This window comes from Nothobranchius furzeri, chromosome 1, assembly GCF_043380555.1.
Source record: "Nothobranchius furzeri strain GRZ-AD chromosome 1, NfurGRZ-RIMD1, whole genome shotgun sequence".
Lineage (NCBI taxonomy): Eukaryota > Metazoa > Chordata > Actinopteri > Cyprinodontiformes > Nothobranchiidae > Nothobranchius > Nothobranchius furzeri.
In genome coordinates, this window is record NC_091741.1 from 55,518,434 (window position 1) to 55,533,200 (window position 14,767).

General features: G+C 43.0%; 1 protein-coding gene across 3 annotated transcripts in view; it reads right to left on the reverse strand.

Annotated features, from left to right (window-relative positions):
- Positions 1-13,654, reverse strand: part of celsr1a (cadherin EGF LAG seven-pass G-type receptor 1a) — a 108,786-nt gene extending 95,132 nt beyond the window's left edge. For 2 of the 3 annotated variants that reach the window (XM_015956642.3, XM_054739602.2), the window contains exon 1: positions 9,917-13,653. In XM_015956642.3, the coding sequence (XP_015812128.3) occupies positions 9,917-13,427 (3,511 nt within the window). In that variant the 5' untranslated portion in view covers positions 13,428-13,653. Of the gene's footprint in view, positions 1-9,916 lie in introns of all 3 variants that reach the window. The other variant, XM_070549048.1, reaches the window with a different exon arrangement.
- Between the last annotated feature and the right edge of the window lie 1,113 nt (positions 13,655-14,767).

The window sequence follows — 14,767 nt, forward strand, 5'->3', positions numbered from 1 at the left end:
CATTAGCGAAACGGAAGCTAACAAATCAAGGTAACGTTATCTTAAACATTTTATTTACCTACTGGAGCAGATTAAGATGAGGATGTCTCACTTAGATCGTTGTCTGTCGCTAGTTTCATCACCCAGTTACCCATCACATTTAGTGAAGTGGACCCAAGCTTTAGCGTGCGTTCTTTCTACCATGCTTGCTCTGTTTACAACGGGCTCGCAGGGACCGGCGACATAACGCTCTTGCGCATGCGCAACTGTCTTGGCAGTACCGAAACGAGGCACCGTTTGAAATGACGTGAATCGGTGTTCGGTCGGTTTTATAGAATTCGGTCGGTACCTTAAAAAGTACCGAATTCGGTACTCATCCCTACCCACAGGTAAAAACAGCTGATAACAACACATCACACCAACACCTGGTGACACTCGTGCCAAGGGCTGGTTACGGTCTTACCACACCAGGTGAACATTTTTAGTCAAAATGCATTAATTTTAACCTTTTCAATGGATTATTTTGTTTTATTAATCAAGCATGAAATAAGGCATGTTTGAGGTCAATGTAAAAATGATACAATGTTTAGTGTTTCATGAATATCCTAATCAAATGACAAGTTAAACTGGCAGGCATGTTTCATTTTAGGGAGTACATAGGCACACACGCAACTCCATGTGAAGGGCCACAGCTGGGAATCAAACCTGCGACCTTCTTGCTGAGTGGAACTGAGCAACTGTGTAAGAGGCGATATGGAATCTGACTTTATCTCTTCTCCGTCACACTCGTCACTCACTGTACATCTACACCCAGAGCCCCCACCCACCCGTCACCACCACTTAACATTCCAGCAGCTGGTCACTGCGCATCGTGACGCATGTAATGCCACACTCGTGAGCCGTTGGCAAGCCGCACAGCTCCTCTCGACCCCCTGGTGAGAGGGACAATGACAAGCACTGTGCTGGCCAAACGGGATAATGAAATAGGAGGACAGGCTGAGGGAGGTGTGTCCAGTTACTGAGACCCCCCCCCCCCCCAAAATCACTGATGCATAAAACCCATTTGTGTTGGTGGAATCACAGTCCTGCAGCATGTAAATGAGAAAATCCTGCCTGTGCATTTCACTGGGACAGAGAAGAGGTGCACATCTCCTAAAAACATTCAGCTGTACATGAAGGTGTCCCTCGGGACAAAACTCTGTGTCCCCGTCTTCGCCTCTGTTTGCAGACAAACAAGCTTCTTTGAAATCCCAGCAGTTAACATGCTGCATGATGGGAAGACATAGCAATTTTCAGCCAGGACAGTGTTTAGAGAGATTTCCTGCTGGAAACAAAACACCGACACCGAGTGGAGTGGAGTGAAGCACAAAACATTTTCAGATGTATGCTAGATTAATTAATTCCTCCATTACTCAAAATCTGTTTTTAAACATATTTCATATAAATAAACATGACTTTTGGACCAACGAGTGTCTATGTTACGTCCCAGATGAATAACAGCATTAACACACTTAAACATCGTACCTCACCTGTAAACTGAGATATCAGAGTTGAAGTGGAGTCACAGTGACAGCTCCAGACCACCCGATTTGAAGCTTAGAATCAGTAAATAAAATGAATCAAGGAATTTGATTAATTGAACCATTTGAATCATTCAATGATTCGTTTCAGTCCTGATGCACACACCTTGCTTCTGATTGGCTAACAGAACACGTTCAGCTATGTAGGTAAATCACTCTCTATGACACACTCACTTCCCTCCACACTGCACACGTTTTTCTAAAAATGCCTTCCTGTGGGTGGGCACAAAATTCACAGTGTGACATAGATATGTGAGGATTTTCAAGTATTAGCATGTTTTTATCAGAAGCTAATGCAGGAGATAGGTGTAGAAAACAGTTTTTATGTTCACCCTGCATGAAAAACTCAGAGTGACCGATTATAATCAGAAATAATAATTAAAAATGCTCTTTTTCCAGTACTGTAATACACACCTTTAAAGGGAATTAATTTCATTGGGCAGAAAAGAGCAATCTACATTCAATCATCCAAAAAGCTAAAACATGAGTTCAAATGTCTAAAAAAAAAGACGTGAAGGTTTATATCTAGTGGATGTCCCCACTGGTTGTTAGCTTAAAGAAGTGAAAAGAAGAATGATATTCCTTGTCTAAATCCATCTAAAAGCATGATCGTGATTACAGTAGCTTTGCAGAAACAGTTAAATGGGCTTTTTGGCTGCTAGAACTTTGAAAATATTTTAAAAAGTGGCTTTCTCTCAAAATTCTCAGAATTGTTGCATGTGTTTCAACCTCTTTGTGAATGGTTGGAAATCAGCTTGCATTTCAAAATAAAGGAAATTGGAAGCATACAGACATAAATTGTACACTTTGAGACTAAACGGCAACTTATGGCCCATAGTCTTTGCAAGTATGTCCTATGTCCCATGTGACCGGGCCAATCATAAAACTTTTTGCAGAAGTGTTGCATGCACTAAACCACTGTGATTTAAAATTTAAATCTGCTTATTTCTTTGTAATCTTTGTTTCTCCAATAGTTGCCAAGAGTTCCAGCCAGTGAGATGCAAGGCTTTAAACAAACAAGGATCACAAGCAGCCTGACAAGCTACCTTCTGACAGCAATCTCATAAGGTTCTATAACCCTTCAGGACATATTTAGACACAACAACCACGTGGCAGGAGAGCAACAATCTGCAAGCATGTGGCCAAGTCATTATTCTTCAGGAGACCACACAGCGGAACTTCAGCGAGGATCAGGAGATGAAAGGAAAGAGAGAAGAAGAGGTCAAGAAAGAGACTTGAAATCGTGATGAGAGAATCGGTAACTAAGCATGCTAAGGCTAGGAGGACACACACACACACACACACACACACACACACACACACACACACTTAAGTAAGCCCGAGGTTGTGAGCCATACAGTGAGGAACATAGTATTTGAACACTTTGCGATTTTGCAAGTTCTCCCACTTAGAAATCATGGAGGAGTCTGAAATTCACAAAGTAGGTGCATTCCCACTGTGAGAGGCAGAATGTTAAAAAAAAAAAAATTTAATCAGGAAATCACATTGTATGATTTGTAAAGAGTTTATTTGTTTTGCACTGCTGCACATAAGTATTTGAACACCTGGCAATCAGCAAGAATTCTGGCTCTCAAAGACCTGTTACTCTGCCTTTAAGAGGTCCACCTCTACTCCACTTAGTAATTTTAATTAGTAGCACCTGTCTGAGCTCTTTAAAGACACCTATCCACCCCACAGTCACTCAGACTCCAATTACTACCATGGGCAAGACCAAAGAGCTGTCAAAAGAAACCAGAGACAAAATCGTTGACCTCCACAAGACTGGAAAGGGCTAAGGGGGAAATTACCAAGCAGCTTAGTGAAAATAAAATCAACTGTTGGAGCAATTGCCAGAAAATTGAAGAGGCTAAAGACAACTGTCAGTCTCCCTCAGACTGGGGCTCCATGCAAGATCTCATCTCGTGGGGCATCACTGATGATACGAATGGTGAGGAATCAGCCCAGAACTACACGGGAGGAGCTGGTCAATCACCACATTCTCGCTCCCAGCGTGTCAAAAACAAACACTTGGTCAGCCACCCTCCGCGTCAGACCTCTGACGCCTAAAGTGCCCTTTTTTGTCACATGTGCGAAAAAGGGTTTTTTCCTTTTCTGACTGCAGATCCCAATGCAGTGTAAAACTGACGCGATAGGATGTCCACTGATGCGGCACCGAACCAGCTCATTTAACCGCACCTAAACCTTAACATTCTACTATTTATAACCTTCCCCTCACCTTCATCCTAACCTTAACCCTCTTGCTACCTAAAACGTTACTCTCACTGTGATCAAGCGTTTGTTTCCCATGCATTCTGGCTGTGATATTTCGTATTAGCCACCCATGGGGACCGTTAGAACATAGCATCTGGCGAGGGGGAGGTTTCAAATACCCTCTACTTTTAACCTCCACCGTGGTAGTTGAAACCTCCCCCTGGCGTTGCCTCGGTCCAAACACGACCAATGACAAGGCGGCTCCCGACGTTCACTTCATAGAGCCAGCTTTTAGAGCGACCGACACATCACTAACGTGTTCGCTAGCAAGATGGTTAAGGTTAGGATAGGGGTGAGAGGAAGGTTAAATAACAAGAGGATAAGGTTAAAGTGAGGTACAATGAGCTTGTTTGGTGCCCTGGCTGCAGACATCCCATTGCGTCAGTTTGCATTGGGATCTGCAGTCAGAAAAGGGAAAAAAACCCTTTTCGCACATAAGTGATGAAAAAGGGCACTTTTGGCGTCAGGGGTTTGATGCAGAGGGTGGCTGACCAAGCGTTTGTTTTTGATGCGCTGGGAGTGAGAATGTGTTGGGTCATTGACTTGAAGAGAGCTGGGACCACAGTTTTCAATTCAATTCAATTCAATTTTATTTATATAGCGCCAAATCACGACAAGAGTCATCTCAAAGCACTTCACATAATAAAGTTTCAAGGGTCACTGTTGGTAGAACACTGTGCCGTCATGGTTTCAAATCACGCCTAGCACGAAAGTAGAGCTGCATGTTATTAGGAAAACCTGCGATATTCGATAACAGTGCTTAATACTGTGATATCGATATTACTCGCAATAAATGAACAAATACTAAAGTATGCAGTGTTGATTTCGTCTGGCGTGTGACGTCTGCTCTGGGTTCAAAGCAAACAAAAACTAATGCATGAATTCCATTACAACATAACATTTTTATTGCAAAAAAATGCAGCTTGCATGCAGTTTCTCAGTGACTTTAAAACATCACCTCCACCATAAAACTTTTTCTGATGCTCCAAATACAGAAAAACATCCCTTACCAGGGTTTTTTGAATAAATAAAAAAATCATAGTAATCATAATAGTTAACATCACTTACATGCAACAGCAATTTCTCTCATTGCTACTGAGCATATTCTCCACTTATGTGGTTATGATATGAGGCTGTTGCTGAAATCGGAAAGTGAACAGTGCTGGGCCAAACTAGGAGAAAATTAAGATTTTCTGAGGGAAAGAGAAAAACAATTGTCTACCTTTCAGAAGAGGAACTGGCAAAAAACTACATGGAAAATATGTGAAAACGTTTGTCTTTAACCCCAAATTGAACAAGTTTACCTAAATCTTAAAAAGCAGCTCAGATGATGAAACTGCAACTATGATTCTGATAACAAGCTAACAAATTAAACTAGTTCCTCTTAAGATAACCGGCTAGCAGAGCTTCTGACTGACAGTTTATGTGCAGCAGCAAATCAACTATCCTGATTAACAAGGTTATAAAAGCTCATGAATGAAAAATCACTTTGATGTGTGGGGGAACTTTCCAGGCCCTCTTTAGCAGGGTGGGACTGAGAGGAGAGTGCTGTAGCCTTTTAGCTGGAAGCTAACCGGAGCCTGGGGCTAACGTCACCACCCGGTGGAGCACTAGCGACATGATGGTAGGTTGGTTCACCGGCACGTGTCGGAGTCAGCCCGGTAAAAATGATTAACGACACCGAGCGGACTCACGTTCACATTTGAAAGCAGCGCCGATTCCAGAAACCTCGGCACAAAGTGCGTTCGTTGCTCTGAGCCAGCATGACGAACAAGGGAACGGTGCCGCTAATGTTCGGGTGTTGCTTTCCATCCTAAGGGTCTACGTAGGGGGCGGGCGTATTACGTGAACGGACCCACCTGATTGGCCGCATATCAGAAGGGCTGCATTTGATTGGTCAAATAATACTTCTGCGTAAAAAATAGAGCTGGTTTACAAAAAGGTGATGTATGACACGGATGGAAATGTTGAACCAAACATTTATTGCCGTTTTTGAGCTTTTGTGCTTTGCGATGGGCCTATCGCACGTCCTGTTATCTCGATGACGATAATTTTTCGATATATTGTGCAGCCCTACACGAAAGGTTCCCCTGCTCAAGACATCACATGTCCAGGCCCATCTGCAGTTTGCCAATGACCATCTGGATGATCCAGAGGAGGCATGGGAGAAAGTCATGTGGTCAGATGAGACCAATGTAGAACTTTTTGGTTTAAACTTCACTCGCCGTGTTTGGAGGAAAAAGGAGGAGTTGCATCCAAAGAACACCTTCCATACTGTGAAGCATGGGGGTGGAAACATCATGCTTTGGGGGTGCTTTTCTGCGAAGGAGACAGGACGACTGCACTGTATTAAGGAGAGGATCAATGGGGCCATGTATTGTGACATTTTGAGCAACAACCTCCTTCCCTCAGTGAGAGCATTGAAGATGGGTCGTGGCTTGGTCTTCCAACATGACAATGACCCGAAGCACACAGCCAGGGTAACCAAGGAGTGGCTCCGCCTAGCCAGTCTCCAGACCTAAATCCAATCAAAAATCTTTGGAGGGAGCTGAAACTCCGTGTTGCTCAGCACCATCCCCAGAACCTGACAGATCTAGAGAAGATCTGTGTGGAGGAGTGGGCCAAAACCCCTGTTGCAGTATGTGCAAACCTGGTCAAGAACTACAGGAAAATTTTGATCTCTGTAATTGCAACCAAAGGCTTCTGTACCAAATATTAATACTGATTTTCTCAGGTGTTCAAATACTTATGTGCAGCAGTGCAAAACAAATAAATTCTTTACAAATCATACAATGTGATTTCCTGTTTATTTATTTTTTTTATTATTATACATTCTGTCTCTCGCAGTGGGAATGCACCTACAATATGAATTTCAGACCCCTCCATAATTTCTAAGTGGGAGAACTTGCAAAATCGCAAAGTGTTCAAATACTTATGTTCCTCACTGTATATAGAAGAGTCTCAGGTCAAATGCACCACACCATGTTCATCTTTTCACAACTTTGCTGCAGAGGAAAAACACAAAGGTGATGTTCTGTTCTCTAACTTGCTCAGGGAATAAATCCTCCAAATGAACTCTTGTGTCATGTGTATAAAATCCCAACATTACCTAACTGCCTAAAAGCTACTGCCTGACTGCAATTATGCCGCTGTAAACTGTTTTACAAAAATATCACAAATTTATCTGAATGAAACAACCCAACAACACAGCAAATGTCATCCTAACATCTCTGTGTTCGATCATCTACACTGACTGTTTATATCAAAGCAATTCAATTCCATCTGAAAAATAAAGTGTTAAAGGAGGACTTTAAAAGACCAGAGCAGAAATGTGGAAAAGCTAAGCCGTGCAACTCCTCCAGCAGGATTAAGAATCAAACCTTAAAGCAGGGAAGCTCAGCAAAAGCCCCACGGGGAAAGATGGAGGGTGTGTGGTGTAAGAGTGCAAGTAGCATCATGCTGTCTTAACAACCAAAGGTAAGGAGAACAAACAGAGAATCATTTCTAATTGTTTAAGCAACAATCAGCTATGCGGCATCACTAATAAACAATAACCTGTGTGCACACGCTTCAACACCAGCTCTTATCAGAACGCACATCAAGTGAAAGCTTCCTAAAGAAAAACACATTAGGCCTTTTTTCTTTTACATCCCAAGTATGGGTTATAAAAGCCAAGTGATCAGTGGTCTTTATATCTTTGTTTAAATGACAGAAATCCACACTAAAACGGATTACACGCCTTTCAACATGTGTAACATTTTCTTCACTTATAACTTATCTTTTGTATGAATGGTCATTTATTCCTTCTCAGTAGGTACATAAAAAAATACTAGTTTCTTGAGATTAGTTTAGATTTCAATTAATGTCATTATGCCTTTAAGATGTGTTCAAATACAAGCAGAATACAATCTACATCACTGTTGAACAACTCCGTCTGAGCCCTTTATCAAGTACACAAGCATAAAGTCAAACTAGGACCAGGCAGGCCTTAAACAATTACCAGTCCTGTTCCAGCTCTGAAATGGCCAAAACACTCCATCTGATTAAGTTAGGTAAAAAAAACAAGTCAAAAATCAACTGATTTGTCAGAAAACAGCGCAAAACTTAAAGGTTTTAGGTGAAATTTGACAAGCTCCTATAAGAGCCTACAATGAGTCAAACACAACCCTTAGCCAGTGCACCGCACGCGCGCGCGCGCGCACACACACACACACACACACACACACACACACACACACACACACACACACACACACACACACACACACACACACACACACACACACACACACACACACACTAATGTGGTTAGAGTAGGAGGACAGATGGGGCAGTGTTGTGGCTATCTAAGTGTGTTAAACAAGTGTATCTTAGTCACGTTATCAGGGCGCTATTGTGTTTCAGGGAAAAGCTAGAAAAATATTCTCAGACCTGTGGTTCACAAGAAATAAAGCACAAGAGCAGCAAAAGGGAGGGAAAAAAGGACCACATTTCTAACGACAGATGGTTCTGAGCGTCCCCTCAAACACAGAATAAACACCTGTGCTTGGCATTAAATAATTTGAGACAGAGTTCAAAGTGCTTTCAGCTTAATAAAGCTAGCTGCAGCTAAATTGGCTCCAGAGCTCCTCTGACTGAAAGGTCTAAACAGAACACTGCGACAAAGAAAAGGTCAAAACATTAACAGAGCAAAAAGACTAAATACTGGAGTGGGGTAGCTCAAGGGGGGTGAATTCAAAAGAGTGTGAGACACATTTGGTGTTTTGTCTTTGTGTGCTTGTTAAAGAGCTGATTGCCAACCAATTCCCTGAGGCTTTCCTCTTTCTAGAGCCCTAGGTCAAAAGGTCAACCCATCAGGTAATGGCTACCGAACACTTGACATGATGGTGAACCCTAAAATAGATGTTAGATTTATTCTAAGGAGGGACACAAATCAGCAAAACTAACATATTTCTGTGCATGGAGTTGCATCTAATAAAGTGGTCAAGCCCCAGAATGGACAATGAAGACGTCACCATTGTCATGGATACACAAAAACATGCGTGTGTGTACTGACTGAGGGCCTGTAACCTAGTGAGTAGCTGACTCTTCAGATGCTCCATGGGTCCACTATAACAGCCATAAAGCCCTTAGAAAAAGAACAATATGCCATTTTTGTCCAAGACGGAGACAAAGTGCAGGTCATTCAGAATAATTATTGTCTGGAAAAAAATGAGTGAACTTCTGAGAAAGTCTTAAACCACCTGATGAGTCTTTGAGCGCAACATTACCTTCAATGTTTAATCAAACTGATGGACAAACCAGCTGTGGTTAGGTAAATCAGGTGGTTACTGCACCAGGTATCAGATCCTCCCGTTTTATGCTTGCTAAAGGGGTTTTCTTGCAAAGTGACTGTGTGCAGTGACCTGTGCAGTAGCAGTTAGAACATTCAGGTGTTTGTATCTGACTAATCTTTGACATTAAAGAACAAAGTCTACTTCTGTACACCTCAGAACAAATTCTTTCTACATGGCTTAACCGTATGAATGCCTCTATATGCAAACCCCAATCACAGACATGTTTCTAAACTTCTATGTAACTAAAACATAACGGACTGAACCAGTCTTTAGGTAAACCAATGAACATCCTACAACAAGATGCTCAGCCACTCGGTTGTGTTTTGGCACAATACCACAAACTGAGAGAAACTCCTTGACATACACACTACTTGCATGTGGTGTCTTCCTTTCACAGAAACCCACATAAGTGCTCCAACAAAGCAGCTCGGTCATGAGGGTTCTGCTAACAGCACCTTTTTTATTACACAAACCAACCACTTGCACACAATAGATTTAGCACTGAAAAGCTGCAAAACTGGATCCTGCAGATAGCCTGCAGCAAACACTTCCAACAGATCATGCAGTTAACATTACAGCTGAAACTTGCCACTGTTTCTGTGCATTTATATTTGCTGAGCAGTGTGATTACACATAACAAGTAGCAACTCAGATTTCCGTCCTCATTTAAAAGTACTGGCAAATGAAACTGATCAGCAAAGCAGGGATTTCTCAGAGTAAGGAAGCTTTAGACATTAGATAATTGCTCACCTGTGACTGATATGGTCATGGGGGCTTCCAGAGGCCTGTCGTTGTCGAGGTCCCTGCTTAATCTCAGATCCCCAGTGTCTTCATTCAACAGCAGCACACTGAGCTCATTCCCCGACTCAAACTTGTACTTTAGTTTATCCGAAACATCCGGGTCACGAGCTGGTACCTTCCCAATAATTCCTGTAGGAAAACTGTTGGACTTGTTGGTGACGTAGTTGTTAAAGATAATCTCAAAGTCCTTCAGTACTGGTTCATTGTCATTCATATCAATTAACCTGATGCGCACGGTGGCCCGGCTCACCAACGGTGCTGATGTGGCCTGGACCACTATGACGTACTCTGTCTTAGTCTCATAATCCAAGTCTGTGAGCGCAGTGAGTTCTCCATTAAAGATGTCCAGCTGGAAAACCTCGGGATTATTACCTTCAACAATTTGATACATGATTTGAGCATTGGTGCCCTCATCCGGGTCAGTAGCAACAATGTGGGCTACAACAGATCCCACCTCGCTGTTCTCTTCCACATCAATAGAAAACTCATCCTTGTCAAACACTGGAGCATTATCATTTATGTCTTGAACAGTAATGTGGATAGAAACTTCTGCTTTCAGAGGAGGAACCCCTCTATCCACAGCAAAAGCCTTGAGATTGTACTCAGCAATATTCTCACGATCCAATTTGCGATTAGTTCTGATGATACCAGAGTACGGTTCAATCATAAAATCCCCATCTCCATCATTTCCACCTTTGAAGGTGTAGCTCACTCTGCCATTGGGGCCTGAATCTCTGTCTGAAGCAGAGATCTGGAGTACGCTGGTGTACGTAGGTGCATCTTCCAATACATTCCCCTTGTAAATATCTCTGAAGAATTGAGGAGCATTATCATTAGCATCCAGGATGATAATCTCCACATATGTGGTATCAGATTTCTGAGGGATGCCATTGTCTCTGGCAATGATGGCTAAAGTATAAGAGGCCTGGTCTTCATAGTCAATTTCCATTTGAGTAGTGATGACACCTGTATCTGGGTCTATTTTAAACTGAGGAACATTGTCCTCCATGATGTACGTGATGCGAGCATTCTCCCCTGTATCCTCATCTGTTGCACTGATCACCACCACAGGAGAGCCCACAGGATTTTCTTCACTGAGCGTGACCTGGTAGTTGGCACTTTGAAAGACCGGGCGATGTGTGTTAGCATCTGTGACATTGATGAACACCTGAGCTGTGTCAGAGCGTGTTCCATCACTGGCTGTAACTGTTAGAACGAACTGTCGCTCCTGTTTGTAGTCTAAGGGGAGTGCCAAGGTGATGAGGCCGCCGCCGCTCTGGCTGGTGATGGCAAAACGGTTTCTGGTGTTACCGCTGGAGATTTGATATGTCACCACGCTGTTAATGTCCCTATCTATGGCTGTCACAGACAGCACACTGGTCCCCACCAATGCATCTTCATTGATCTTCAGCGAGTAGGTCTTCTCTGTAAATGTGGGCACATTGTCATTTACATCCAACACGGTAATGCTGACACTGGCTGAGGAGGACATTACAGGTATCCCATGATCTCTTGCCTCCACACCAAAGGTGTAGAACTCTTTAGTCTCCCTGTCCAGTTCTTCACTCACAGTGATCCAGCCGGTGCTGTTGTTGATGGTGAATGGAAAACCAGGCATGGTGTCAGTGAGCCGGTAGTCTAGGCGAGCATTTTCTCCTGAGTCACTATCTATTGCTTGAATGTGGATAACAGAATAACCAATCGGCATATTTTCCAACACTGTAGCCTGGAAAGGTGTGCTGACAAACATGGGTGCATTGTCATTTACGTCAATCACCTGCACCACAACCATCCCTGTGCCATTTATCAGTGGAGGCCTGCCACCATCTTGTGCTTTAATCCGTAGATTATACTCACGAATCATCTCATAGTCCAAAGGGTTGATGACGTTAATCACACCAGTGGGGGAGTTGATGTAGAATTGTCCTTTGATGTTGCCACTGATGATACTGTAGTGAACTTTGGCGTTGTTTCCCTCATCTTTATCTGTTGCCTCCACCCGGATGATTTCTGTGTCGACTGCCACGTTCTCTTTGACCTGTACAACATACCTCTTCTCGCTGAACTGTGGATAGTTGTCATTTTCATCCTCCACAGTGATGTGAACAGTAGCAGTGGCAGTCAGAGGATGAGGGTCTTTGCCCTGATCATTGGCCTCAACTATCAGTTTGTACTGGACCTGGGTCTCCCTGTCGGGCCGCTCCCTGATCCTCACTAGACCAGTCCGGGGATCAATCTCAAACACAGAGTTGATGGCGTCTTCATTCACAATTTTATAAATCATGTTGGCGTTGGAAGGGGCATCACCATCAGTGGCACGGATTGTCATCACTTCAAAGCCAACTTCCACATTCTCCCTGATTTTAACTCTGTAATCGTTTTGCTCAAAAGCGGGAATGTGGTCATTTTTGTCACTCACCGTAACTGTGAGGTAAGATGTGGCAGCCCTTTTGGGGGTCCCGTTGTCAGATGCAGTAACTTTAAAAACATGGGTGTCTTTCACTTCTCTGTCAAGTGCCTGGATGGTTGTTATACCCCCTGTCTTGGCATCAATTTGAAAAAAGTTGTCCGATCTCTTGTCAAATAAAGCCTCCATGCTGTACTCCAGCCTCCCCGCCTCTCCATCATCCAGGTCTACTGCTTTCAGGGTGATGACCTGTGTACCTGGAGGCTCATTCTCTGGAACAGACACCTGATAGTTGGGGAGCTGGAACTGCGGAGTGGTGTTTACTTGTCGCTTCCTCCTGTGCATCAGTTGATTTGACTTTCTGTGGGCTGTTTCTGATACTGAACCATGCTGAAGCATCAGACTCAGCTGCACAGAGACGCTGCCGCCTGGAGAGCTGGGCAAAGCGCAGTGCAAATTTTCTCTGTGCTCAAGACACAAGTCATTGACAAGGATCATATCCCCACGTCTAAACACAGCAACAAAGTCCTCCTCTCCAACACATTTCGCGTTCAAGGGGATAATATTCCGAGTGAAAGTTGGCAGAAGTTCTGTTACATTCACTAACCATTCACCTGCGTGCAAACAGGAAGTTGCCTTCAGTTTTAAAAAGTGTTTTATGTGAATGTCAGGCTTACTTGCCGTCTTCTTTCTCTTGTATTTAATAAAACAGTCTTGCCCGTGCACAAACACGTTAAAATGCGTGAGAATAACGTCTCCGGACGTGGAGGAACCGGTTCTGAAATAAACAGGCGCCGGGTTCCTTGGCGTGTGCGCGCACAGAACTTTATGGGACAAACGGATCAGCCCACTGTTCCACTCAACGTGAAAAATGTTCTGGATAAATTTGGGAGATAATGTCCTGTCGAGGCTATAAGTCCACCCAGAGCCGAGCGACAGGTTGGCTAAAAGATTCCCGGGCTGTAAAGTCTCCGAAAGGTGCATCTCCAAACATCCCACAAGCGGCACCGTCAGCAGGGCACAGACCCAGACGCAACACATCGACAGCTCCATGCTGAATTACCTGCCCGATCCCGGCCAACTCCACAGGAATCCCCTAGCTCAAGGATCAGCTGTCCCTCTCCCAACACCGCGTCTTACTTTTGACCCTCATGGTGAAGTTTTCATGCGGGAAAGGTGGCAGGTATCCATCATCCCAGTGTATCCACGGTGCGCACCGGCTGCGTGAACCCACACGGAGTTTGAAATGAGTACAAAATGGCTCCGCCACCTCCTCCACCTCCTCCTACAGCTACTCCTCCTCAGCTTATTTCCATAAACCTGCTGTGATCCCCCTTAGGGACGCTTTCACGCAGGGATTGGAAGGGGGAGGGTGTTTTATTGTTTTTTTTCTTATGTAAATTTTGGAAGTGCCACTGACCCAGTGACAAATACGCACAAGCCCATTGTTATTCCCAAAAATGGGATCGATGTTCGCCAAAGTCTGTGTGGAATGAGCATCTCCTTTTTCTTTCTTTTTGTTAAGTTGTGAACAGGTTTTTTTTAATAAATACAAAATAGTTAACGTTCCAAATAGCAATTTAGTAAAAACAAATAAAAATAAAAAACGCATAATGTTAGAATTTGGAATAAAAATCAACACTTATTCTACAACTTTTACACTTTAAGTTCTTCTCTTGTAAAAAAAAAAGGTTTTTGATGTTCTCTCACCTCTATATTATTAGTACTGATGCCAGGTGTTCCGATTAGGTTTTGTTTGTTTTTTCAATGTTTCTGATGTTCAGTTTTCTTCTGCTTTATGCTTCAATAAAAGAAAATGCGTAATCATGGTTTTAGTGATCAATTGGCAGTCCTCCACCGCACCCATGGATGGCTGTTGTTGTATTTTTAAAGTATTTTTAACATTTTTAAAAAGGTGATCACAAAATAGAAAAGAACTAGATTGATGTCCCAGAATTTTTCCCTTTAAAAATAATTTATAGCCAATTAATAAACATCACAGAATTAATGTACAGTATTAATAATAATTGTGTCCCACCTCATTTCTTATAACTTTGCTGATAACTTCTCTTATCTAATGACAAAAAGTCTCTGTATAGTTTCCCCAACAGGAAATTTGAAGATAGGCAAGTTTTTGTACAACATTAAATGTCTTTATATATGTCAAAATAAAAAACGCACTTGAGACTAAACAAAGCAGTACCATACTTTGAATCTCGTAGGACTTCACCTAACACAGTGGAGTCCAAAGCTGGCCCTCAAGGGCCAGGTTTCCTTGCTCGATGAACATGTTTTGCAGAACTCGATGACCTACTGAACAAGTTATTCAATCAGGTGTGTTGGAGCAGGGAAATAACTAAAACTTGCTGGACAGCGATCTCCAGAACCAAGAT